This window comes from Cololabis saira, chromosome 12, assembly GCF_033807715.1.
Source record: "Cololabis saira isolate AMF1-May2022 chromosome 12, fColSai1.1, whole genome shotgun sequence".
In the NCBI taxonomy this organism is placed as follows: Eukaryota; Metazoa; Chordata; class Actinopteri; order Beloniformes; family Belonidae; genus Cololabis; species Cololabis saira.
In genome coordinates, this window is record NC_084598.1 from 6,728,208 (window position 1) to 6,753,000 (window position 24,793).

The window sequence follows — 24,793 nt, forward strand, 5'->3', positions numbered from 1 at the left end:
AACTCAGTGTGCTGCTGTAAGATGGAGACAACTTTCCATTGTAATGGCGACTTATCTTAGCTTTTGATCTTTTTTCAGAATAACCTTAGCTTTTAATATCTAGCAGTTATTTTACATTGCTGTGTATTAAGACAATGTAACAACAGTTTAATGTTAAACTCAAGCATACAAGGGCTTCCCAATTTTTCTTCACTATCATAATAAATACAGTTAAAATCATCAGTGTTATGGTGTTAACTTTTAGCCAAAAAAAAATATACCAACAAACAACCAAAACAAAACATGGAGCGTTATCCAATCCACTCCAACTTTATTTCTAAAGCACCTTAAAACAACCACAGTGGACCTAAGCGCTGTACAATGAAGTAAATAAAAAACATACCAGACAATGAGATCAGATCAAATAAAGTTGAAAAGGATACGATAAAAATAAGATACAATAAAATCAAGTAAAACAGAAGGTCAACTAGTTATAGAGTGTCAAAGGCCAAGGAGGGAGACACGTTTTAAAATCTGATTTAAAAGCTTGCACAGAAGAGGCTTGTCTAATGTGCAAAAGAAAAACATTCCACATTTTTGCCACAGTAGCAAAGGCCCGGTCCCCCCTAAGTTTAAGATTAGTTTGGGGTGTTAGGGGTGGGTATGTAAGGGCATAGTAGCTTAGAGAGGTAAGGTGGAGCTAGACCATTCAGGGCTTTAAATGCAATAAAAGAATTTAAAAATAAATCCTAAAATGTACAGGTACCAATGTAGTGAGGCTAAAATGGGGAAAATGTGTTACAGGCACAATCAGATCACTATTGTCACTACCATTGCTATCACATGTATGTATATATACATGTATATATACATACATGACAATATAGAAAATATATACATACTGACAATAGAATCTATGTGATATATATATATATATATATATATATATATATATATATATATATATATATATATATATATATATATATATATATATATGTATATATATATATATATATATATATATATATATATATATATATATATATATATATATATATATATATATATATATATATATATATATATACATATATATATGTCACATAGATTCTGTCAGTTACGGTATGTATTTCATCCCAAATCATTTGGGCAAAATGGATATCGGTCGGCGTTTCTTCAGGTATTTCTGAGTACAACACAAATAATTATATATATATATATGTATTAATAAAATAAATATATGATATATTAAAGTATATATGATATATATTATATATTAAAAATGCATATATATATATGCCTTAGGTTTTTACCAACATGGTATTAACCATTAATATATATGCAGACAAGTTAGAAAGTAAAAAAAAAAAAAAGGGCTTTTAGTTTTGGTGTCCACCCCAGGAATTGAAGTGGCCCCATCTGGCCCCCCTAGGGAACAGTTTTGGAGGCGCCCCTGCAGTACTTATACTGTATTTGTGCTATTTTGATGTGAAGACTCTGAACCATGGATGTATTATAGAAACTGAACACACGGTGTTGAACCAGAGCGCGTGTGTGCCGCGGACCTGGCAACCCCGAAGGGGCCTGGTCCAGGGAACTAATTGGCCGCAGCAGCGACGAGGCGCATTAAAGACGCTGCGGAGCTGTGGGAGCTGCGGGACCTGCGGCCACAAGCGACCAACAGCAAGTACGTATTCAGCGGTTCTCAGCCGCCAACACCGCGGGCCTAGTCACCGACTAAAGTGCACCTGAGCCAGTGTGTGTTCCGCTGTTTGTGCTGGAGCTGAGCAGCTCAGTGACGGCTAGCCCGGCGGGGCTGGTAGCGGGGCTAAAGGCTGATTTATGGTTTCGCGTCACACCGACGCAGAGCTACGGTGCGCGTCGCCGCGTACGTTACGCCGTAGGCTACGCCGTCGATTTAACGCAGAAGCATAAATCAGGCTTAATGCGGACTAGAGCAGCAGCGGCCGCACAGACACCAGCCTGGGCGCTGTTGTAAGTTACTATTGACGTCTGCTTAGATCTCAGACAGGGGAGCAAGGCCAGCCAGGTGCAGGTCTGCACAGCTGATCTGCACCATTAGATAACTCTAGCATGCTAAAGGGACCGGGACTGGATGTGTAGAATAAGCTGCAGGATAATAAACGCCTCAGCCATGACCTCCCATGCAAGATCATCGAGGTAAAACACGTACAGGGCTGGTAGGTTTATTGCTATGGCGGAGACTGGACTGCAATTGCATAAGTGGGTCCAGCATCGTCCCGGGAGGTTCTGCAGCTGCAACATCCAGGTCTGTGAGGGTTTGTGGGGGTTAGGGTTCGTCCTGCAGCTCCTCACCAACCTCAGCCTGGTCCCATCACTGGTCCCATCACTGGTCCCATCATGGTACCAACATCTCTCCATCCTGGTTGCTCTGTGGGCATGGGACTGTAACTGGGGTGAGATCCGGCCTCTGCAGGGGGTAAAGGACTGGGACGAGGGCAAACCTCTCATAATATTATTATGCAGCAGAGCAACATGAGAGGATATCTGTGATTAACCAACTCCTCTCAACACTTCCTCCATTGATTGCATCGATTACGTGGCTGCCTGATCTGACTCGTTTAAGGAGAGTTGACAGGAGCTGAATGATGTGATCAGGTCAGGGTTGTGGTTAGAGATGCACCGATCAGGATTTTGAGGGCCGATCACCGATCTCCAATATCAGTATCTGCCGATACCGATATTGCCGATAACAGATCACAGCGAGAAATCCATAAATTCATCAATAGTGTTGTCTCATGTACATGACACTGTATTATTAGGTACCGGTATACAAATTAGGAGATGAGAAAATATCACGAATTGTCTGTTTTATTTCAGGCTGAGGCAATATTTCACTTTAGAGACGACTTAGAGTAAGTGTAGTTTACTAGCTTAAGCTTTCCTGCTGCAGTTTGTTGTTGTAAACGTCATCTGATCGGCGGCTTTGAACTATTACTTTCCGATCAAAACCGATAGGGGCATTATCGGGCCGATACCGATCAGTTGCCGATCGATCGGTGCATCTCTAGTTGTGGTGTATTGGACATCTGTGAAGAAACTGCTGCTATTATTCTGATGTATCATTTCTGATTGTAAAATATTGCAGGATTTTAGTTGGGAAATATATAATCGGGGCCTGTGATGCTGCAGTGAATATCCCAGTTGCAGGTAGTTACTTTTTATTGAGATTGAAGTAATTGTCCCAACATAAGCTGGTGGTGTTTAGTTTTCTTTAAATGGCATCAGATTTACTTTCGTACTCCGTTTTGGTAATTGAGTTTCTGTTTACTCCGCTTTGAACAAACGTGTCACTGACTCAGCACAGGTGCACCTTGCTCTCTTGAATATTCAAACACCAACCCTCTTGATAAACATGATGCGTGCCGGCGTTGGGGCTTCTGTGAGTGTGACGTGTGTAGGTGTGGTGGAACCGGGACTGTGACATGCCAGGTCCTAGTGACGAGGGTGTTGGTTTACTCAGCACTTTAAGTTTCTCTTTCTAGAAAACCCGGATCACAGAGTATCCTAGTGGTGGAAACAGCTGAGCTGTAAGGCTGGAGTTTTGGATGGCTGGTGGTCTGGCTTGAGCATTTTTATGGCTATAAAGGTTGATGAACCCCCACTTTATTTTTTTTCCTCAAAATTTTGCATGCGTGTAATGCAATAGCCTGTCAGACATCTGGTTACAGAACTTACTGTTTCCTTTACAGTAATGAAAAGAATTGGAAAGATGTTCAAAGGTCCATAGTGGGTTGTTCTTTTTTTTCTCTCTCTCCTGCATGCGCACGCACACACACGCGCACACACACACACACACACACACACACACACACGCATACATGCAGTGCTGAGACTCTCACAGCAGGCAGGAGCCCTAGTTATGAGTTTGGCTACATGATGATCAAAAATATTACCACACTATTTTCATTGATTTTTGAAATATTTCAAGTCGGCCCCATCAAGGGCCCAGAGCAGGTGAGATGAATATTGTGTGCCGTTCATATGTCCACTCCTTATCACCCGTGGCTCGACAGTGAACTGAGAAAAGGGAAATGGGAAATGGGTTGCTGTGTTGCACTTCTAGCTTTTTCCTTCAAACTAAATGCAGCTTTTCTGCCAAGGATGTTATTAAGTGCAGATTTTTCTTGAAAAAGCTCTGGTTGACAGACTGTAATTTATTGAAATGTGGTTTTCATTTATATTTCCTAGCTAAAGGAAGTGGATTTCATTGTGTTTGCATTACTTTTAGTTTCAGTCCTTTTTGTGTTCAGTTTGCATGGCTTTAAATATATTTTAATGTTTTGCATCATGGATTATCGCCACAAAAGCATTTTTGATCACATTGATTTTTATCTCTTTTTTTTTTCCTTCTTTCTCTGCAGCTTTGAATCAAAAAAAGAGGAAAAGTGAAACTTGGCCTAAATAGTACAGGCCTGGATCTGAACTTTTTCTTCCACTCATCCTGCCAGTTTTGAGCCTTGTTGGAACCTTCTCTAGCAAGAGCAAGTCAAACTTAAAGTTACCTCGTATTGGAGCCTTGATTTGAACACTAGCTTATATATATCTGGAGGTGCCGTTTACAACAAAGGTTTACTGGATTCTTCTGCGTGACAGAATGGCGAAGAAAAACAGCCAAAAGGGTATGTATTTCTTATCAACCTTTTTCTAAAATGAAATGTGTATAGTGGTTTTAAGTTGTCTCAGAACATCATTTTTATTATTTGCTCATAATTATTTTTTAGGTGTTGTCACTTTAAAGAATAATTAATTTTCCTGACAGTTAGGAAATTGCCCTGACTGTTATTTATCAATAATTTGTAATCTCTGGATGTTTACAGTGACATCGACCTACTTTCATGTATGAGGAAAAATAACTTGTCCAGGGACTGTAGATGGCCTTAAGTTAACTCTGGACTCTGCTCCGACTCTTCATAAGTTTCTGTTTCTAGGGAAGTCCTTCGATGTTCACAGGATTTATTTTTTTTCCTCTCCCTTCCTGTCCAAACTTTCAACCCATTCTTTATATTGACCTGTTTTATGGTTTGTCTGATGATGGAAACCTTCAGTTTGGTCCTCTTGCAAGAATGTGTTTTTGGAGAGCGCCTTTTGACTTTTAGTCACTTGAATCAAATGCAGATTCCAGACAGTTCAGCTGTGATGACGTGCTTGCTACGTGTGCTGCTAAGTGAAGTGAAGTGAAGTGAAGTGCTTGTGCTGAAATGACGACTGGTACTTTCACTCAACCAGGCATCTTCATTTTTACTATGTATTGTATAAATAACAACCCCTATTTTATTGGCCAGATCTTTGAATTGCTTTGGTGTTTCAGGACATTCTTGCACACACCAGCTTCACAAGTCAAACATCTGTGCTGATACTGTAATTATCTTTCATACATGTGGCCAGCATTTTTCTTTGTTTTTTTTTTTTATATCTTTACAAGAAGTCTCTGAACGTGCCTTGTGGTTTTGTTTTGCAAATAGTGTTCTGTATTGTACTGGTTCAAAAACACCCCTCCAGACCTGAACAGATAGTTTGCTGTGTTTATTTCAGATACGTCTGGTGTGGTGTTTGACACTCGCTCAAAAATGGTCATGTCTCAAGGAGGAACTGCTGAAAGGATGAAAGAGAAGGTGAGAAGTGCTCTTGCTGCACACGGCTGCTTCTCTTTATTTGAAACATGAAAGGACATTTGTGTGATCAGACTGATCTGCTCCCAAAGGTGGACTTTGGCAACTGCTAACAGTTCTTGCATCCAATTTAAGCGATTGTGTTGGCAGAGTGAGCTGTAGTTCTGCTTTAGCGAAAATGAAACATTCGGAGCTTGTTGTGACTCATGGTGTAAACCCACCCCCCCTTTTTTATTTTCTTCTTTTTCCTCATAGGAGTACATATTTATGGTGTTCTTTTTTTCCTCCCTTTTTTCAAATGTGATAATCAGCACCTCAACACTGTAAATACTTTGAATCTCCTTGAAAAGTGACTTTTGGTCAAGATGTGTAATCTCGTGACACGCAGCCGCTTTACATGTTTTTATCTCCAATGGAGGAACTCGCTGAAACTATGGCAGCTAATTATGGCTTGTTTGTTTTTTTGCAGGTTTTTTTTAAATGTCAGATCAGTTGTGGTTCTCAATTTCTCATTTTTGTGGGTTTACTTTTAAGGAAGGTCAAATGTTTAGCTGTTAGTGCTACAGTAGCAGACGTTTTGTTTCATTTAAAAACACGTGAGTCTTATAATCAAATATATTAAATATTGTAGACGGTGTCTCTTTTGCTGCTTGTGTACTTCTTGAAGACAAATGGAAACACTGGTATATCTGTGACGTAATTGTTACCTGACTGTAAAAATTCCACTTTATATTGGCAGTAAAAGCGGAGCCGCCTGTGTTAATCTCTCCTGGTTTCCTCCACAGATCAGCGCCGTCAGGGCAGTCGTCCCTAACAAAAGCAACAACGAGATAGTGTTGGTCTTGCAGCATTTTGAGAACTGCGTTGACAAGGCTGTGCAGGCTTTTTTGGAAGGTATGAAGACGTACAATTGTGATAGTGTTGCTTGTTCACACCTCATAAAATAAACTTAGTATTTTCTTTGTTCCATGACGCAGTTCCTGTCCTCCACAGGGCTGCCATAAATCCATATACCTCCAACGCTAACTTGCCCCATTCTTTTGACTAGCCCTGGCTCGCCATCCATGTGTTTTCAGCTCAAACAAGTTTTTTGATCATGCATGCTTCAAATTCAGCCCTGAGCGTCATTTACATGCCCTCAGCTTTGCAAGTTTATTAATAGAACAATGTTGTACGTCACACTGCTTTGTTGTTGTTGCTCTAGTGGTATCCAGAAAATGTTTCAGGACATTGATCTATTATGATGACATGACGAGGCTTAAACTGTCACTAAGCACATTTGTCATCGTTGTAGGAAGTGCTGTTGAGATCCTGAAAGAGTGGAATGTCACTGGCAAAAAGAAGGTAAAACTTGAAAGGCTGTGTTTTAAAAATGCCAATGTTTTTATGTCAACGTCATTACTCACCATTGATTGTAAAGCGCTTATAACCAGCCATATCTTAACAACCCTGTCACTTTAGTTTCCAACACTTTGCAGTCTCTGAAAACATTTTAGTTTATCCATGCCATTACACTGAAAGTGTAATGGAAAGTGGATTTAAAACAATGGGAGTTTGACTAGAGCTGGGTATCGATTCAAATGTCAAGAATCGATTCGATTCCGATTCTTAAGATTCAGAATCGATTATCACCATTTGATCTGATTCGATATTGATTTGGGTTAGTGTTGCCTGGATTATATGACTGTAAAATAACTATTGAAATAATAATTTCACAATAATTATTGTGAAATAACTAAGAAATAAATAACTCAAATAGGCATTTCAATATCCATTTAAAGTGCAAAAAAAGAAAGAAATTGCAACAGCTCAAGCAGTAAACAAATTATTTTAGCTTGTCTGATTTATTCTGTCACCAGACACACAGCTTGCCATGAAGCACCGGCATTTTTCAGGTATTTCATGACAAACCGTGTCCGATAACAGAGAAACCAAACAAGCTATAGTAAATATAGATAATATGAACTTCATTGAACTAATATAACATTTAGAAATTTAAGCTGAAATGTCCAGCATTTTCTCTAAAGAAAAGTTAATTTAGTTCAAGAGTTTTCAAAACTACTGGGATTAAAGTTCACCAGGCAAAAATGTAATGATGGAAAAAAAAATATATATATATATATATATTTTTTAATAAAAAAAAAAAAATCGATCTTTAGACATACAAATCGATTTTTAGGAATTAATATGAGAATCGATTTAGAATCAGAAAATCGATTTTTTTCAACACAGGCCTAAGTTTGACACTAATATCTGCATGTACAGCCAAAGAAGAAAAAGAAGCCCAAGCCTCAGCCGGAGGCGACGGCAGAGCCGGCTCCGCCTGAGGCCCCGCTGTGCGAGGAGGGGAAGGACGAGGTGAACGGCTTTCACGCCAACGGCTCGGTCGTGGACGGAGACTCGCTGGACTCGCTGAGTGAACAGTTGGACTCCGCCTCCCTGGACGCAGCTGAGCTGGACTCAGAACCTGCCACATCCGAGCCCGCCGGTAAAAACTTCTCTTGACATAAGGTTGAAAGTAAAAAAACAGCAGAGGGCTGCTTATTTATCTCTTCAGAAGTTGATCCATTTATGGACAAATATTGATATTTGGAGTTAACGTTGAAAAGCTTGGCTTAAGTTAAATAACGGAGAGTGTATAGTCTCAAGATTTCATTTTAGATGTTAAGTTTGTTCGACTTCATCAACTGAGATGTTGGAAATACATTTTATTATTAAGAAAATACCATGGTTACCTGCAGGTTTGTTTTATTGCTTTTCTGTTGATAATAAATGCTCAATAATGGGTCAATAGTTGACTTCATGAGAGAGGTGAGATGTTTCATGAGATGATGAATAAGAAAAAGAGAAAAGCTGCTTTTGAATACATGGATGGAAATCTGGATTGACAAACCTTATTGAAGTTACAACTCAGAAACCGGCATTTGTGGATAATTTTCTTTCATTTATTCCTTTGGTCTGGACTAACTTTTGCAGCTACTTACTAGTGTACAGAGTAGACTAGTTAATAATTGCAAAGAATGCATCAAACATTTATTTAATTGAACAGAAAAGCCATTGAAGACCCTGCAGAACATCTGTTTGTAACAGATGTGTTTGAAAGCATTATTCCTCAAGACAAATCCCATCGGGTGTTGGCTCCCTCCTTTAGTCTGTCGCTGCCAACGAGCATCTCTGCAGCCTCAGTAAGAGATGTGCATCCACCAATGGCTATTTTTTGACCCACACTTTCTGAGCAAACTGCTGAAACTGTCAGATTTGAAGGGTTCCTTCTCATTGTTCAGATAATGCCACAAATCTTTCTATGGCGGATTTCTCCATAGAGGTTCGGGGGTATAGGGTCGTCACTTAGAAACAGGCCATTGTTTGTTGTCATGAGGACCGGGGACCAGACACTAGACAGTGATTACGTTTACATGCAGGCAAAATTCGGGTTATTGCTAATATTCCGGTTACTGAAACATTCAGAATATTCCGTTTCCATGCGTGAGCAAACAGGGTTATCCCTGTATACATGGTAATTAATCATTCGGGATATCTGGATCAAAACAGCGACACGCGGAAAACCTCATGACGCAATTCCCGTCATTTCCGCTTCCTCTTCCTGTATCCAAATTCAAAACAAATGCTGCTTCGCGCAACTTTTCTCTCACCTTCTTGTAAATCTTCTATCCCGGTACTTTCTACCGTCTACAAATGCCAAAATGTTCATATCGTTCAATTACATTTATGAAGTGATTAGTCTCCTCCTGGTCTTGCGTTTCTCAATGTTTAGAAGAACGTCCTGGACTCAAAAGACCAGGATTCCTTGTGAACAGAGCATGTGCAGAAAACAAATTCCTGTTCCGTTTGATGGGGATAATCCGTTTGGAGTTTACATGACCCAATATTCAGGTTTTAAAAGGAGTAACCCAGGGGTCATATTCAGGTTTTTAAAAACCAGAATATGAGCAAACTCGGGTTATTCAAAGGGGTTATTGGTGTTTACATGGCTGTGCAAATTCGGGTTATTGCCAATATTGGGGTTTTAAAAGGGTTATTGATGCATGGAAACGCAGTCAGTGTAGCCACGTTCATGCTAGCAGCCACATTGTTCAGTGTGGGCAAAAATCAGACGAGTCCCGCCAATGGAAGAGACGGATATCGGTCACTTTGCTTAGGTAATGTCAAAATAACCTGTTTTTACTCCAGGTTACCTCGATCCACCAAACGCAGCAAAGCAGCCCCAAATTGAGTCCCTGTGTTTGTTTTTTTTCTATTGAAGACTTATATTCTTTTTCTCCAGTAAGGTGCAATTTAGCACATTTGAGTCAGGCTTCCATGTTTCACCTCTAACAGTAGTGGTCTTCCATGGAGGCCGTTATTGTTCAGTGAGCTATAGATGTAGGTGATGTAGATTCAAGTTGGAGTGTAACATCTTGTGGATTTTTGTCTTGGATCTCTGTCTACCATCCACACTGCTTCTGATCAATCGGGGGTTGCATCTCCTCTTGTAGCCATATCTAGAAGTTTGACGACAGTCCAAGGGACATTATACATAATATTTACAGCTGTCGTCACGGGAGAAGATAGATGATCGTCGACCCTTTACCTTTAACCTGCTTGTCAAGGGTTTTTCTTTCTGGGCTCGTCAGAAAAACCTCTCCTGTTTCCTTTGTTTAAATGTTCAGTGTCCAGAAAAACCTCTCCTGTTTACTTTGATCCATGTTCAGTGTGGTGCACACAATGGTTTCAAATGTGAGAACCCTTTTCCCCAATGCATGGGCTTTGGGTGTCAGCTGATACCCCTGTCATTTTGAATTACTTATGTTTTATTTTTCTCTAATTGAAAAATTAAAACCAGTGGTTAACAAAGTTGGGGGTGCAGATCCAATGCAGGGGCGGCGCGGTATGAATGAACAAATGCCTGGACACTGCTAGCATAATGGACAGGTTTTTAACTGAGCTTTTTTGATGGGGAGTTATTCTGTTATCCAATAAATAAAAACAGTTACACTTTTACCCTGTAGATGTGGTTCATTGTTTTAACATTAGAACTGCCAAGGATGGTTGGAAGTTTTATTATGTCAACTTGTCTAAACAAAGGTTTTGAATATTTACAATAAAATACACAAGTTCTGAGCACGTATTCAGACCACCCCCGTAGTCCTGTAGATCACTCTGAGCTGGACCCAGGCCCAGATTTAAAAAAGATATTAGACCTCCGATGTGTCACGGAAGGTGGTGTCATGGATATTTTGTCAAAGGTACAAAAGACATATTGGTATTAATTATCCATGAGCTGGAGAACTAAGACTTCTATGTACATATTATTGATATATTGTTATTGGTGTACTGCAGAGATGACTATATAAACAAATGTAGACGGCAGACACTGGGATGATCAGAGAGGGGGGACCGCAGGTCAGCATGCAGCTCCTGAAGCTCTGGCCTGCAAACATGTAGAGAAGAGAAAACAGGGGGCCAGCACAAGAAACTACAAGAACGATGGACAACAATGATGGTTATGAGATAATTATAATTAATAACTGAGAAAGGAAAGAGCAGGGGTGATGGGCACCGCCCAGTGGATCATGTCGGTGCCCCTGCAGCAGAGGCCTATAGCAGCATATCTACCACCAAGCTATGTTTGAGACTAACTATTATAGTTTTGTTCTATAGCTGCAACTATGACTACTGACTCTAACACACTAGAGTTTACACTAACTAGAGGTTTACTAAGACTAACTAGAGGTTTACTAACACCAACTAGAGGTTTACTAACGCCAGCTAGAGGTTTACTAACGCCAGCTAGAGGTTTACTAACGCCAGCTAGAGGTTTACTAACGCCAGCTAGAGGTTTACTAACGCTAGCTAGAGGTTTACCGACACCAACTAGAGGTTTACTGAACAGAAAAGTTTAAGTTTAGTTTTAACGGTGGAGGTGGTGTCAGCCTCCTGAACCCAGATTGGAAGTTGGTTCCATAGTAACGGTTCCTGATAGCAGAAGACCGCCTTAGACAGCTGTTATTCTAGTGTTAATAGGTTGTAGTTAATTTTATTGCAATCTTTAATTTAAGAGGGACTCGAATACCATTTCACTTAAGTGATGGTGTGGTAGGGTCTCTACAAACAAACTTCAGTGTCCTGAAAGTGAAGAGAAAAGGGGGGGGGGCTGTACTTATGGAAAATTGCCTTCAGGTTGCTTTCATCTTAAACGGGCACCAACTGACTCCAAAATGTCAGATATGCTCATGTAAACGGACACAAAATGAAGAGAGAAGAGTGTATTGAGACTGCTCCTTTTCAAAAGAAAGAATAAGAAAAATCACTCACGACCAGCACAACACAGTGACTCTGCAGGAGCAGACGCACTGAAGCTGAAGCTCCTTTCAACGTCAGAAAGTCGAGAATCAACTTGTTTGCTGAGGAGGCTGAAATAATCAAATCCAGTCCCTCCCACTAGACCGTGTAGAAAGATCTGACATCCACTGCATTCATGGGTGACGTTGTTTCTTCCCAAAAAACCTGTGTCAGCTCCTTGAAGTTGTGTTTAAACCACATAGCTAAGCATCTCCGTGTTAACTGCATCACTGATTGTTGGGAAGAGTAAAGTTTGTTTAATTGTCTTGCAGTTGCTGAAGCTGAAAGTCAAAGCAGCGCTCCGAGTCCCGCCTGTCAGCAGGGAGGCAGGAATCACCAGGGTCCTCGAGGAAACAAGCCCCGACAGAGACCCGGCTCAAACTCGCATCCCCCCACCTCCTCATTAGCCCCCACCACAGCGGAGCAAGGATCCGCAGGAGTTAAGAAAATGGGTTAGAGGCCTAAACCTTTTTCTCTTTACAAATGATCCTGACATGGGTAACCTGAGACGCAGCGTTGGTTTCAGGTCCCTCACATATTTGTTTAAATGCACACACCCCCGGGGTTTTGCAGAAGAAGCATTTGCTAAAGTTGCGACTGTGTCGTCCTCAGCTCCCAACATCGACCGGTCTGTGAAGGACCTGCAGAGATGCACGGCCTCCCTGACGCGCTACAGGATGGTGGTCAAGGAGGAGATGGACTCTTCCATCAAGAAGATGAAGCAGACGTTTGCTGAGCTGCAAAGCTGGTACGCCAACTTCTAGTAAAAACCTGTCTACAGTAGGCCTGTGTTGAAAAAATCGATTTCCCAATTCTAAATCGATTCTCATATTAATTCCTAAAAATCGATTCATATGTCTAAAGATCGAATCCCCCCCCCCCCCATCATTACATTACAATTTTTGGCTATTTTTTTGTTTATCCCCAAAAAGGAATGTTTTGTTGGACACGAGAATAACTGGTGCCATGTTTTTGCCTTTAAATATGTTTAAAGGTATGAAAACATTAAAGTGTTAGGTTATAATTGCATAAATTGTCTATATTTCATTACTTTATAAACTGTCTTGGGGTTACATTTGCAAAAAATGCTAAAAACCAAATGCTCAAAAATTAAAAACCAAAATAGACCGAAAATGGAACAAATAAAAACGGAATGTGGGAAAAAATAAAACTGATTTCATTCGTCTCTGTTTCCTCCCTGGATCTGTTTGGTAATTCTGACCCACGATGTTTCTGAAAGCAGTTCTATCAGCATTCTGGGAGCTGATTGGTCTTTACAGCATAATTAGCTGCCAATACTTGCTGTTTAATCTCAATATAATACTAGTAGTAATATTTTGCATAACTACATATATTTTGCATAATTACATATAATTCATGCAACAGCTCAAAAAAACAGTTTTAATAACACTAACCCAAATCAATATCAGAATCTAATCGAATCAAATCTTGATAATCGATTCTGAATCTTAAGAATCGATTCGATTCTTGACATTTGAATCGATCTACAGTCTTGGTTACAGCAGAGAGGATTAAATGATGATGAGGAGGATTTTTTAAACAGAATCTTTTAGACGTCTTGCCTCCATAACTAACTTGGTATGAGGAGTGAGATTGAGCTGGATTACTCCCTGCACAGGGGGTGGGAGAGAGTTTACACTCGTGGTTTGGCAACTGAAGTGACCGTTTTTAGTGTAAAATTGTCAAACACAGTTGCCATGCCAACTGAAATGGATATTCTTGATTGTGCAATACAACATTAAAGAAGATTTATCCAATGCTGCAAGCTTTCATCAAGATTTAAAAACCGGGCTGTAAATTTGAAGGAATGAAACAAAGGGTGACTGATGACTGCTTTTAGAACGGAAAATTTAAGATTCACCTAGATTATGTTTGGATTTAAACCCGCAAATGAGACAAAAGTAAAGTCTGACATCTGGTTCTTGCTGTTTATTTTATATACAAACATGGATATATTCAAGTTATGAATTAAACCAAAGTCCTGTTTTTAATTGCATGCTGCTTACACAGCATCTGCATGTAAATGCATTTCTTTCTAACTGATGTTTTATTGCCATAAGAGGTTTGTAGTCGGCTTTATCTCTGGACGTGGTTCAGATGAGGCTTCTGTCTGCGCAGGAATGTTTTTAAACAGCATTTCTGAGCCGTTTGGAGGTTTCCCACAGTAACCTCTCGCCTGCGCTGTTAAATGAGCGACTGATGCATCAGAGGGATCAGAGATCACGTGTCCAGCTTAGGCCTGCAGGCTCGCTGCGTGCTCGGGAAGCTCCTCCAGGTGTCTCGCATTACTGTGCGCTGAAGAGAGAGAAATATGCAAATGTCTTCTAGTGTATATTTGAGGAGCACGTTTATTCCTCTTTCTTTTTTTCCCCCTTTCCTTTACACATTCATTGAGAAATCTGAGACCGTCTCTCCATTTTTGCTCTTCAATCAGCATTTTGTGATTTTTGGCATTTTTAATGCAGAAATAAATGCAAGAAAAAGAAAAATTTAAGTTGATGTAAAAAAAAAAAAAAGTAAATGTCAAGTTTTGCACATTTCGCCCTAACTTTCTGATTTATTACCTCTTCTCTTGTGTTTCTCTTTAAGTTTAATGGACAGGGAGGTGACACTTCTGGGAGAGATGGACAAAGTGAAAGCTGAGTCCAGTAAGTACTTCTCCTTCCTGTGTAAATGTCGGACACTGATGTTCGAACGGCCCGGTAATCTAACCCAAATCACTTCTGTGAGGAAGTAAAATGAGTTGTGAAACAGCGAGTCCCAGTTCCCTTAAAACTTGAGCGGTGTGCACGTGTATGCGAAACATGACGGAGCAGAACAGCATATTTGTACAAGTAGGCCGTTCTCTTATTCGGTCCTCCCGGGGCCTGGGGGGTGGGGGGTTGTGTCTTCCAGGCCTGGAAAAAATGAATAGTGTCAGGTGTCGAGGGAGACTCAATGCTACCTTTTGTGTAAGGTGTGCGGTGAATTAGGAGGAAAGAAAGTCAAGTACTTTTTTTTGACATTATGAAGGGTGTGTTTCTTAAAAATGCTCCTTCCACTTATGAGAAACTGAGTTGGACCGCAGGGCGTCTTTACTGCCTCGCTAACAACGTGGGCCATCGGGTTCAGACCTGAGGTCCAGAAATCCCTTAGTTTACATGTTCATCTGGTGGCAATTCGGAGGAAGACACGACTCGTAAAGATGATTAGTTATGAAGCAAATGGCCTCTTGGTTTCTTAATGCCGGGCAGATACTGTGTGATTGTCGGCTCGTTTTGAACCGATTTTCCACTCGTGCAACTATTTTTTTGGATCGGGCCGGATTTCGACCCAACCGTTGGTCGTGCCTCGTGCAGTAAACGTGGGGTAACGACGAGAGATTAACACCTCACGACGAGCTCCTGATCACGAATCGTGTGCTCGCAAGAAAATCAAGCGTGTTTGAAATCCTGGTCGCTCCTCGTGAAGGAATCACAGTTGAAGCAGCTACGACCCGATTGGCCTCATCCTTTCACAGAGAGCATGCGCAATCTCTGATGTCACGTCAAAAACTATTATTTGTAGTTTAAAGTGTTGCAAATTCACATTACAAATCATGTTTTAATAGCAGAAAAAAAAGACCGCATTTCCCACGTCTGCCCAGCCAATTCCTTGTCCAATCACGACGTTGTCTAAGCTTTTTTCATTTATCGCCACACAGAATGGCACAAATTGCTAAGGCAGCGCGTTTGTTTTTGCTGAGCATCTTCAGTGTCTCCCACTTCGGGGTTCCTCCTCTTCCACTTCTTTTTGACGTTACAGTTCCAGTAACAGAAGTCCGACGTGAGGATTAGGAACGTATATTGTGAGCAGACGGGTCGTATCAGAGCATCAGGACGTACAGCAGGGGTGTCAAATGTGCGGCCCGTGGGCCGCATGCGGTCCGCGAGAAGTTTCCAACGTAAAAAAACGAAATGTTAATTCACTAAAAAGGAAGGCATAAATAATTGCCATGAATCGCAGCATATCCGATAATATATCTCTTCTACAAATCCATCGTTATTCCACAAATAGAGCAGTTTTCAAAATTTTTTTTAGTTTTCTAGAATGCATTTGCCGATTTTATTTCTTTGTAGACGGTTGTTTATTTTTATTAACTGACTACTATTATATATTTTCGCAGGAAAAATATCACTGCTAAAAAAGATGATAGAAGATATTTATTTGGAGAATTTCAGTTTTGAATACGAGGATAGTGACAAAGTAAAACAGTTAAAAGAGAAGTGCTGACTTTTTCGGCACACTGGCGTAAATATCCGCGCCAATTTTTAAAAATAAATACACTTAATTGTACTGGAAAAATCTCTAAATCACAAAAACACTCTTGGATGTAATAAGAAAGATTTTGCTTTTACTTAAATTTCCTATAAAAAAGCGAAATATAAAAAAAACATACTTGTTTCTGTTTATCTTTGTAAAATGATAGTATAGTAGAGTATCTTACATAATTTGAAAAAAAACAAAAAAATCCTGAAGAAATATATTTTACATAATTACAAAACAAAGTGCATATTTCCTTTTAAAATTAACTAAACTGATATTGGATTAGATGACAATAGTAAAAAAAAAGAATTAGAAAAAAAAAATTTTGCACCGTTTTTTGTTATTTTGAGCGTGCGGCCCGCGTGAAAAAAAATTTGTCAAATCCGGCCCGCCAAGCAAAATGAGTTTGACACCCCTGATGTACAGTGTGAGACTCGTGGGCTACGAACTTTTGAACTCTGCGATCTAGTCGTGCAGTGTGAGATGGGGCTGAATCAAACGATTTAAAATATCACACTGGCAATGTATGCCCAGTCTTAGACGTAATCTGTCAGCAGGGAACTTGTTTCAGTCTGACTTGGAAGTTGAAAGCTTGAGCTGCTGTCGTGTCATACGTGTGCTGCTGTGTTGACAGTGCTGATTTTAGACGCTCGGCAGAAGAAGGCAGAGGAGCTGAGGCGGCTGACGGACCGGTCCGGCTCCATGTCCGAGGAGCAGCTGGCCGAGCTACGTGCAGACATCAAGGTACCTGAAGGACACGGCTGCCGTCCTCGCACCTCGTCTGCTTCTGTAGTTTCAAAAGTGACTAAATGAGGAAAATAAAAGATGAATATGCTTTGAAACTCAACCACCCTGTTTTTAACACGCTCTTCGTCTGTTTCGGCAGCATTTTGTCAGTGAGCGTAAATACGACGAAGACCTCGGGAAGGCTGTCAAATTTACATTTGATATTGATCCGCTGAAGACGAGCATCTCTGGGTTTGGATCAGGTACGGCGTCCCGATCATCTCACGTCTTTTCCTTGTTCTAACCTTTGTTGTTCATCTAAAAACCATGAGCCCCTTCCCTGAATTTCACCTGAACAAACCACTATTTTGAGTTGCCCCCGGTTACCCGAGGCTGGTAATGGCCAGTGATCTAACTAATATTGGTCAAAATGTGTGCAACGATAAATGATGTGGAGAAAACTGCAAAAAGAGTGAGTTGGGTCTTTTTTTTTTTTTTTTTAATTCTCTTTTTATTTAGAACAGCAGGATTCCATCTTATACGTTTTTACATTCAATCTCTAACTTAAATGATTTTGTCCCTACTGTCCTCCTGGTGTTTTTTATTCACGAGTTGGGTCTTTTTAACTATGCAAATCTAACATTTATAACAGAAATGGCTTTAAAAGGGACTCTTTCTGTAATACGACCACAGCGCAGACCAGCCAATTAGATTTATTTATATAGCGTCTATTACAACAGAAGTTGTCTCTAGGCGCTTTCCAGAGACCCAGAACATAAACCCCCGAGCAATTATTAGATAAACAATGGCAGGTAAAAACTCCCCTAGTGGGAGAAAAACCTTAAGTCAAAAGCCACATGGAGGCAATGATTTATATTTAAGTGTTTGTCGCGTGAGAGTCTAAAAAATTGGGCTTCAGGAAAATGGGCTGATCTGATTTTGTTTGAGAATATTTCAACAATAATTATGGGGAATGGCAACAAAGCTTCACATTATTCTCATGTGCTCCACCTGGACATTAATGTAAATGAGGCAAAGACATCAAGTATTTTTTTTTGATCAAAGTCTTTTTATTAGTTTTTATCATTAAAACAGGACTGTACAGTCAAAAAGAAAAGAGAAACAAAAACAAGAAAAATAACTCCCAAAAACCAGACAAAAAAAAGAAATTAAATAACATATATTGCCAGATAATCATCAGACACAGGGCCAACATAAATGAAAATGAATGAAGACTCCTCAATTATATTATCAGCATCCATACCCTCCAAGACATCAAGTATTTGAAAGCATTTTTAACTTGACGCTTTGTAAAGGAAGTTGAGTGATATTTAGATATATTCAGCATATTAAAGTAAGAACTGCTAAATTCATTTAATACTCTGAGGTGAAAAAAGCCACTTAGGTTTTTACCTGAATACAACAACTGACAATGGCCCAAACCCAAGTGATGAAGGTTCAGTAAACCCCAAAATGAAGCACCTGTGTGGTTGACTTTTGTCCTGCTTCCTGAGCGTTTAGTTGTTGTGTTTGTAACTCTCTCTCTCTCTTCTTTAGTGTACCACCCCCACACGGGCTACTCTAACCGGTCCCGCTGCAGCTCCACATCCTCGTCTGCTGCCAGCCCCAACCTGCTGGAGACTCCTCCGCCCCCCCAGACCCAAAGACCCCCCTCTGAATCCCGCCCACCCCCCGCCAAACAGGTCAGCAGGAAAACCAGCTGTTCTCCCAACGTTTAGGTCCTGAAGGAGCCTCTTATGGCGCTTTTCCACTAGTACCTACTCAGCCCGACTCGACTAGTCTTGCCCTCGTTTCTTTTCAACACCCAGATCAGAAGTAGGAGAAGCTGCTGTGACGTTTGTAGCCTTGAGCAGACGTGGACTGAGAAGCTCCTGGTATATTTTTTCATTCCTCGTGGCCCCATCTAGATCTCTCTGGGTATTTTCCTCAGCCACCAGGTTTAAGAAGGTCTCCACCTGGGAATCTGACCACGGAACAGATTTCTGCGCTGCCATTGTTCTTCGAAAAAATGAACAAGAAGCCGCGAGTCGCTCTTGAAATGATGTCACATCCTGACTCAGATGTCCGACTCCAACCCCCCGACTAATCGGTGTCCTGTAATGTGATGACGTCAGATACAGCCGACTCAGCCACTTATGGCGCTTTTCCACTAGTACCTACTCGGCACGCCCCGCCTCTTCCCCGTTTGTTTTCAACACCCAGATGAGAAGTAGGAGGTTGGAGTGAAGCTGCTGTGACGTATTTGATTGTGTGATCTAAACAGAGAAGACAACAACACTAAAGATGTAGAACCTGGAGGAGATGATAGATGTGCTGCTGGATCTGTGGCTTGTGTTCGATATCAAGTTAAAAAATGAGAGTGAGAGAAGCTTCAAGTGGCGACGCTTTTTAATTTTTTTATTTTGTTCGTGTCGCGCTGCTGAAAAGTCAGCTGGAGCCACGAGCAGCTATGAAGAGACAGAGCTCCTGGTGGATCTGGTCGTTCCTTATCGCCCGTCTAGATCCCTTTTTAATTCTCTCCTCAGCACCAGGTTTATGAACATCTGCACCTCAGAGTTGGATCAGAAACAGACTTTTGCGCTGTCATTGCCTGTGGAATAAAATGAAAAGCCGCAAATCTCTCGCGCTGATATCCCGCTTCCTGATTCAAATGTCTGACGGTCCCCGACCAATCGGTGGCCTGTAGTGTGATGAGGTCAGATACAGCCGACTCAGCAGCTTAGAACCTCGGCAGAATAGATACAGGAAAAGTATGTACTAGGGCTGGGCGATTTTGGACAAAAATAAAATCTTTTTTTTTTTTTTTTTTTGTTTTCTCTGAAAACCCGATTTTCGATTTATTTTTATTTTTTGGTAAAACTACAAAAGACAATGGAATAAATTGTTTCAAATATTTTGTCTTTATTTTTAAAGAAAAATAGCAAACAAATTTCCCTATTGGGAATGAAGTGCAATTGAAAGATACTGTAAATCCTCCTTGAGTTTAGTAAAGTGACAACATTTACAATTTTCTTGACCAAACAAAGTTGACTAGACGAGCTCTGTCTGATTTTCCTTTTTTTTTTTTTAAATCGTCTTGATTAATAAATCCGATTTAGATTTAAAATCGATTAATCGCACAGCCCTAGTATCTACCGTACTATAAGGCACACCGCATTATAAATATATGATAAAATACCGTACTATAGTGGCTGGGGTTGAGTTACGTATCTACCTGATGGAGCTGCGCTACAGGAAATGCTACAAAATCCTACAGCAAATGCAAAAAAAAAAATAAGAAGAAAAGTACCGTATGTCAAACTTTATTAACAAACTAAAAACCAGCTTTTCTCCGTCTCATCAAAGTCTCCATTATACGAGTCAGCGTCGCTGCTGTTGTCTTGAACGTCTGTGACGATTCCTGACGTTTTTAGCGCCGTTACTTTGGCGACACCAACTACATTACCCACAATCCCCCTGACTACAGTAACAGAAATTACTGTAATTATCATATATAAGACGCACTGCATTGTAAGGCGCACTGCTGGTTTTTGAGAAAATGATAGGCTTTTAGGTGCGCCTTATTGTGCGTAAAATACGGTACTCACACGTTAGACCCCTTGTGGAAAAGAACCAGACCGAGTGGAGCCGAGTGGAGCCGGGCTGAGTAGGTACAAGTGGAAAAGCTCCAGTAGGTGACGTGTAGTGACTCCCTTCTTCTTCTTCTGCAGATTTTCCAGGGAAACAGGCGCACCTTCCAGGGACAGGGTTACCACCCCGGCGGTCAGCGGCACAACGGCTCCTACAACGAGAGGAACTCTGGGCGCGGAAACCACCGGTACCAGGGTGACGGGGGCTCCTCCGGCCCGGCGTCGCAGCACCCCAACAGCTCCAGAGGCCCCTCCCACTCCTCCAGCACGTCCCACCACCCAGACCGGCCCGCCGTCAACGGCCTGCCCCAGAGGCTTCCACGAACACACTGCCCCTGACGCTGGAAACTCCCGCTCAGTCCACCCCATCCACTAACCCCCTTCTCTCCCCCCCCAATCCTCCAACTCCATCATTGAAGCATAGAAAACAAGTTTACATGTTTCAGTCAGTTGAGCTGTAGTGCCGCGCCTCTACATGAGTCCATTCATCCTTCAAACTTGAAAAGCTCTCACTGTTCTGTAATCACTCTTCCTCTTCCCGTTCTCTCCTCCCGATCATGGTAATAGTTTCTCCTTACCCCCCCCCCCCTCTCCCCTCCACTGATCTGCTAACGTCAGTCTCTTGTTGTAAATTTAGCCCTTTCTGCAAGACGCTGACACGATTACCTTCAACAATCTGTGCACTATCAAAGTCACCCTTGGTACTGTTCTGCTGTGGCGCTGTCGGCTATCTGATATGATATGAAGGTCAGATGTTTTGTTTTTTTTTTCCTCGTCTCCAAGAACCATTTCAGTAGTTTCCCAGTGGAAAACACGTCTTAGTGCTGACAGGGATTTCTGTCTGCGATAATCATGCAATCAACACTACAGAACAGATTGTTAATCTTTGCCGGATGAAAGTGAGACATATCAAACTGTAATTCACAGCTTTCTCTTTTCTTTTTTGTCCTATTCCCCCCCCCAAATGGCTGCTACAAACTTTAGGAAACATATTGAAGTTGGAACTTAGACACGCTGAGCCACAGAAGTTGCCTCTTGAAGGAGTAATTTATCATTTGTAAATACCCTTAATCTTGCTCTCCTTTCTTTCGAGGAGTTACACGATTTACATTTACACACAACTCTCGTCTGTACACCAAATATGAAGCTGGATCCAGCAGCTAGCCGACTAGCTTAGCTCGGCACCGTGAGGGGGAACTGGCCCAGACGGCTTTTATTCAGCCCTCCCAAATGTTAACGGGCTGCCTTTTTAGAGCTTACTAACGCTCGGTGGAGTTTAAGCATGATATCGATCAAGAACAGGCTGTTAACTGCATTTCCAGTCCATCCGCTTCTACCTGTAGCTTCATATTTATAGAAAACAAGTGTGCTTTCTCCAGGCTGCATAGAAGCAGGTTAAGATCCAAAAAGATCTCACCTTCCTGAGTAGTCTTGTCTCCAGCTCCGACTGATGAGGGGAGAACCGTGCGCTGTCGTCCATCGCTTACTTTAGCTTACTGTCCTTTTTTTTTTCTTTTTAATCTAACAGAGGGCTCATCTACTTTTCTAAAATAATGTAGAAACTCAAAAGAAAGAAGCTCCGATCATGTGCACGCTTCATGATTCTGAACATTTATTCCGATGGATGTTCTTCCACATGTGCAGTTTGTTCCTCGTTATATGCACACAGATGGCAGAATAATGTCGTGCTTGCCTTTAGTCACAGACTTCACATTTGCCTTTCTATAAACATGGATGTCTGCATTGATGACTGCTTTGTAAGTGGATGGTACTGCAGAGCAGATGTGGGATTTATAACTGTGAGAATACAGTGCAACCCCCCCCTCCCCCCCGCCCCCCCTCTTGTGTCAATGAGTGGAAGTAAATTTGATCCAATTGATGAATGCATCAAAGAGCCGTTGCTCTCACAGATCTGTAACCTGTTGCTGCCAAGTGGCGGCTTCAAAGCTCAGTTCTGGGTTCAGTTTGAGAACAAAGTGCTGGTGAATACCTCAGAGCTGATCCTAAGACACCACCCATTTCCATCTGTTTTTCTCGCGCTGGGCTGTTAAGGGACCGGGGACCCCTGGTGATTTCTCATCTTACTCTCCTCTTGGAGTCCTGTACATAGACCGAGTTGTAAAGCTGTAGTGGGAAACCAGTTGTTTCATTATTGCTGCATTATGCGTCTTCATGATGTGTTGTCTTCCTTCTAGCTGACTATTTGGAGAACAAAAAAATCACATTTTGAAGTGTTCTCCTTCCCCAGTTTTCACTTTTTTCCTTTTTTTGTTTTCTTCCCCTCTTGTTTGTCATAAGATTGACTCGAGTAGTTGGTTAATATTGTGGAGAAAATAGTGCAGACTTGTTAACAGCCTCTGCTAAATAATTGCTGATTAGGTTTGACTGTGAAAGGATGGTTTAAGAGTTTTGGGGAATATGCTTGTTAGCTTTCTTAAATGTCAAAGCGAGCAAGACTTCTGTGAGCAGCCAGTTTGGTTGTTTTAACATGGATGGAAGGCAGAACCCTCTAAAATAATCCTCCTGCCAGCACCGCTAGGTGCTCTTAATTCACCTCTACAGAGAGCTCTGCCACACGGTGGCTGCAAGTGTCTTTCTGGCAGAGAGTAGTCCACACATACACTCGTTAACCTTCTGGTTTTTGCATGAAACGCAGCTTCCAGCAGGACGACAAGGCCCAGAGCTGCTGGCAGGTGGACTTTGACAGGCAGAGCTGCACTCACTCGGGGCCCAGACCCAACCAGGATATCAGTCATCCCATCAGCACACGGGGGCTTGATAAGGCAGTGACGGCGTGTGTTTCACAAGAGGTTTCCTCCAAGTGTCCACAGGTGGCTGGTTATGTAACACACTGGTCTGTAGACAGAAGTGATTCGATACAGCTTTCAGTCCCGGTCCTCCTGTGGGCTGCAGGAAAAGATTGAAACTCTGCTGTCATTCCAACACATTACTGCTAGAGCTGATTTAGTTGGTAATTTAACCTGCGGCGTCGGTCTCTCTTTACAACTCTCTCCTACTTTCATTAAACACATTCCAAACGTTTGGGATATTCGGTTAAGGCCAAAGACATGATCTCATCCAGTTTGAAGTGAATGCCTTTTGTTTCCGACTTCAGCCTGTACAAAATTTTCCGAAGAGGATGAATCCAGCGTTCCTCCTCGTCTCCACCCTACTTTAATTCCTGTTTCTTACTGTACATACTTATGTAGCTATATAATTTAGTGCTCACATGGGGCATTTTGTATGTGATATTCATATAACGCATAACTAAAGTTAAAGCATCTAGTTAGTTCATTCATCCAGTCGGACTTTTTTTTTTTTTTTTTTTTTTTTTTCTTCTCAAAACCTTTCTGAGACAACTGTAAACTCAAGTGCCTTTTCTGGTCTCCCACTGACTCCCCAACGCCCCCCCCACCAGAGTATGGACCAAAGACATCCACTGTCCCTGATTGCCCAGTCCTCTCTTTCTCCCTTTCACTGAATGGCACACTTTTCATTTACTACAAATAAACAGTTTGCAATACCAATTGTGTTTCTCTGTTTGCGGTTCAGTTCATACATAGGATGTGTCACATGGCCTGCTGCATGTAAGCAGGGCTTTTACAACAGCTGATGTCTCCATATGCAGTGATGTAAGTGATCCGGAGATCTCAACGGGTAAAGGGAGGGACATCAGAAAATCAGATCTATATTGTAAGCATTTTAAGGGAGACGAACAAAAACGCTCTCTGGTCCGATGCAGTTATGAAAAGCCATAATTGAAAACATTTAATGTGAGCAGTTTCGGTTACCGGTATTTGAGGTCAAGAAATGGGTGCAATGCCAGATAAAGCCGCCAGGTGGCAGCAAGAAACGGAATACCTAAAATAAAGTATGTAGTCACTCAAGTGGAATTGGAAAAGTGTACATTTAATGTGGAGTTACTGATTGTGTCAGGAAAGTAACCCAGGTATATCAACAGCTTTGAATGTTTGCATATACACATCTGTGTAAAGATATAATGTATTATACATTTAAAAATATATATTGGTGTGGAAAACTTTCACTGCAACAACTTTAATTGTATCAGCTTTGTATAGCCAAACAGTTTTCTGTAAAAAAAAATTTCCTGATGTACTGATCAGGGTGGGTAAA

General features: G+C 41.3%; 1 protein-coding gene across 1 annotated transcript; it reads left to right on the forward strand.

Annotated features, from left to right (window-relative positions):
- The first annotated feature begins 1,574 nt into the window (after window positions 1–1,574).
- spats2 (spermatogenesis associated serine rich 2) lies at window positions 1,575–24,186 on the forward strand. The gene is made up of 13 exons (XM_061735311.1): window positions 1,575–1,669; window positions 4,389–4,646; window positions 5,560–5,639; window positions 6,422–6,530; window positions 6,931–6,980; window positions 7,902–8,124; window positions 12,251–12,430; window positions 12,591–12,726; window positions 14,589–14,647; window positions 16,918–17,027; window positions 17,170–17,272; window positions 18,567–18,712; window positions 20,741–24,186. The coding sequence occupies exons 2-13, from the start codon at window positions 4,622–4,624 to the stop codon at window positions 20,996–20,998; spliced, it is 1,479 nt and encodes a 492-aa protein (XP_061591295.1). The 5' UTR covers window positions 1,575–1,669; window positions 4,389–4,621; the 3' UTR covers window positions 20,999–24,186.
- The last annotated feature ends 607 nt before the right edge of the window (window positions 24,187–24,793 follow it).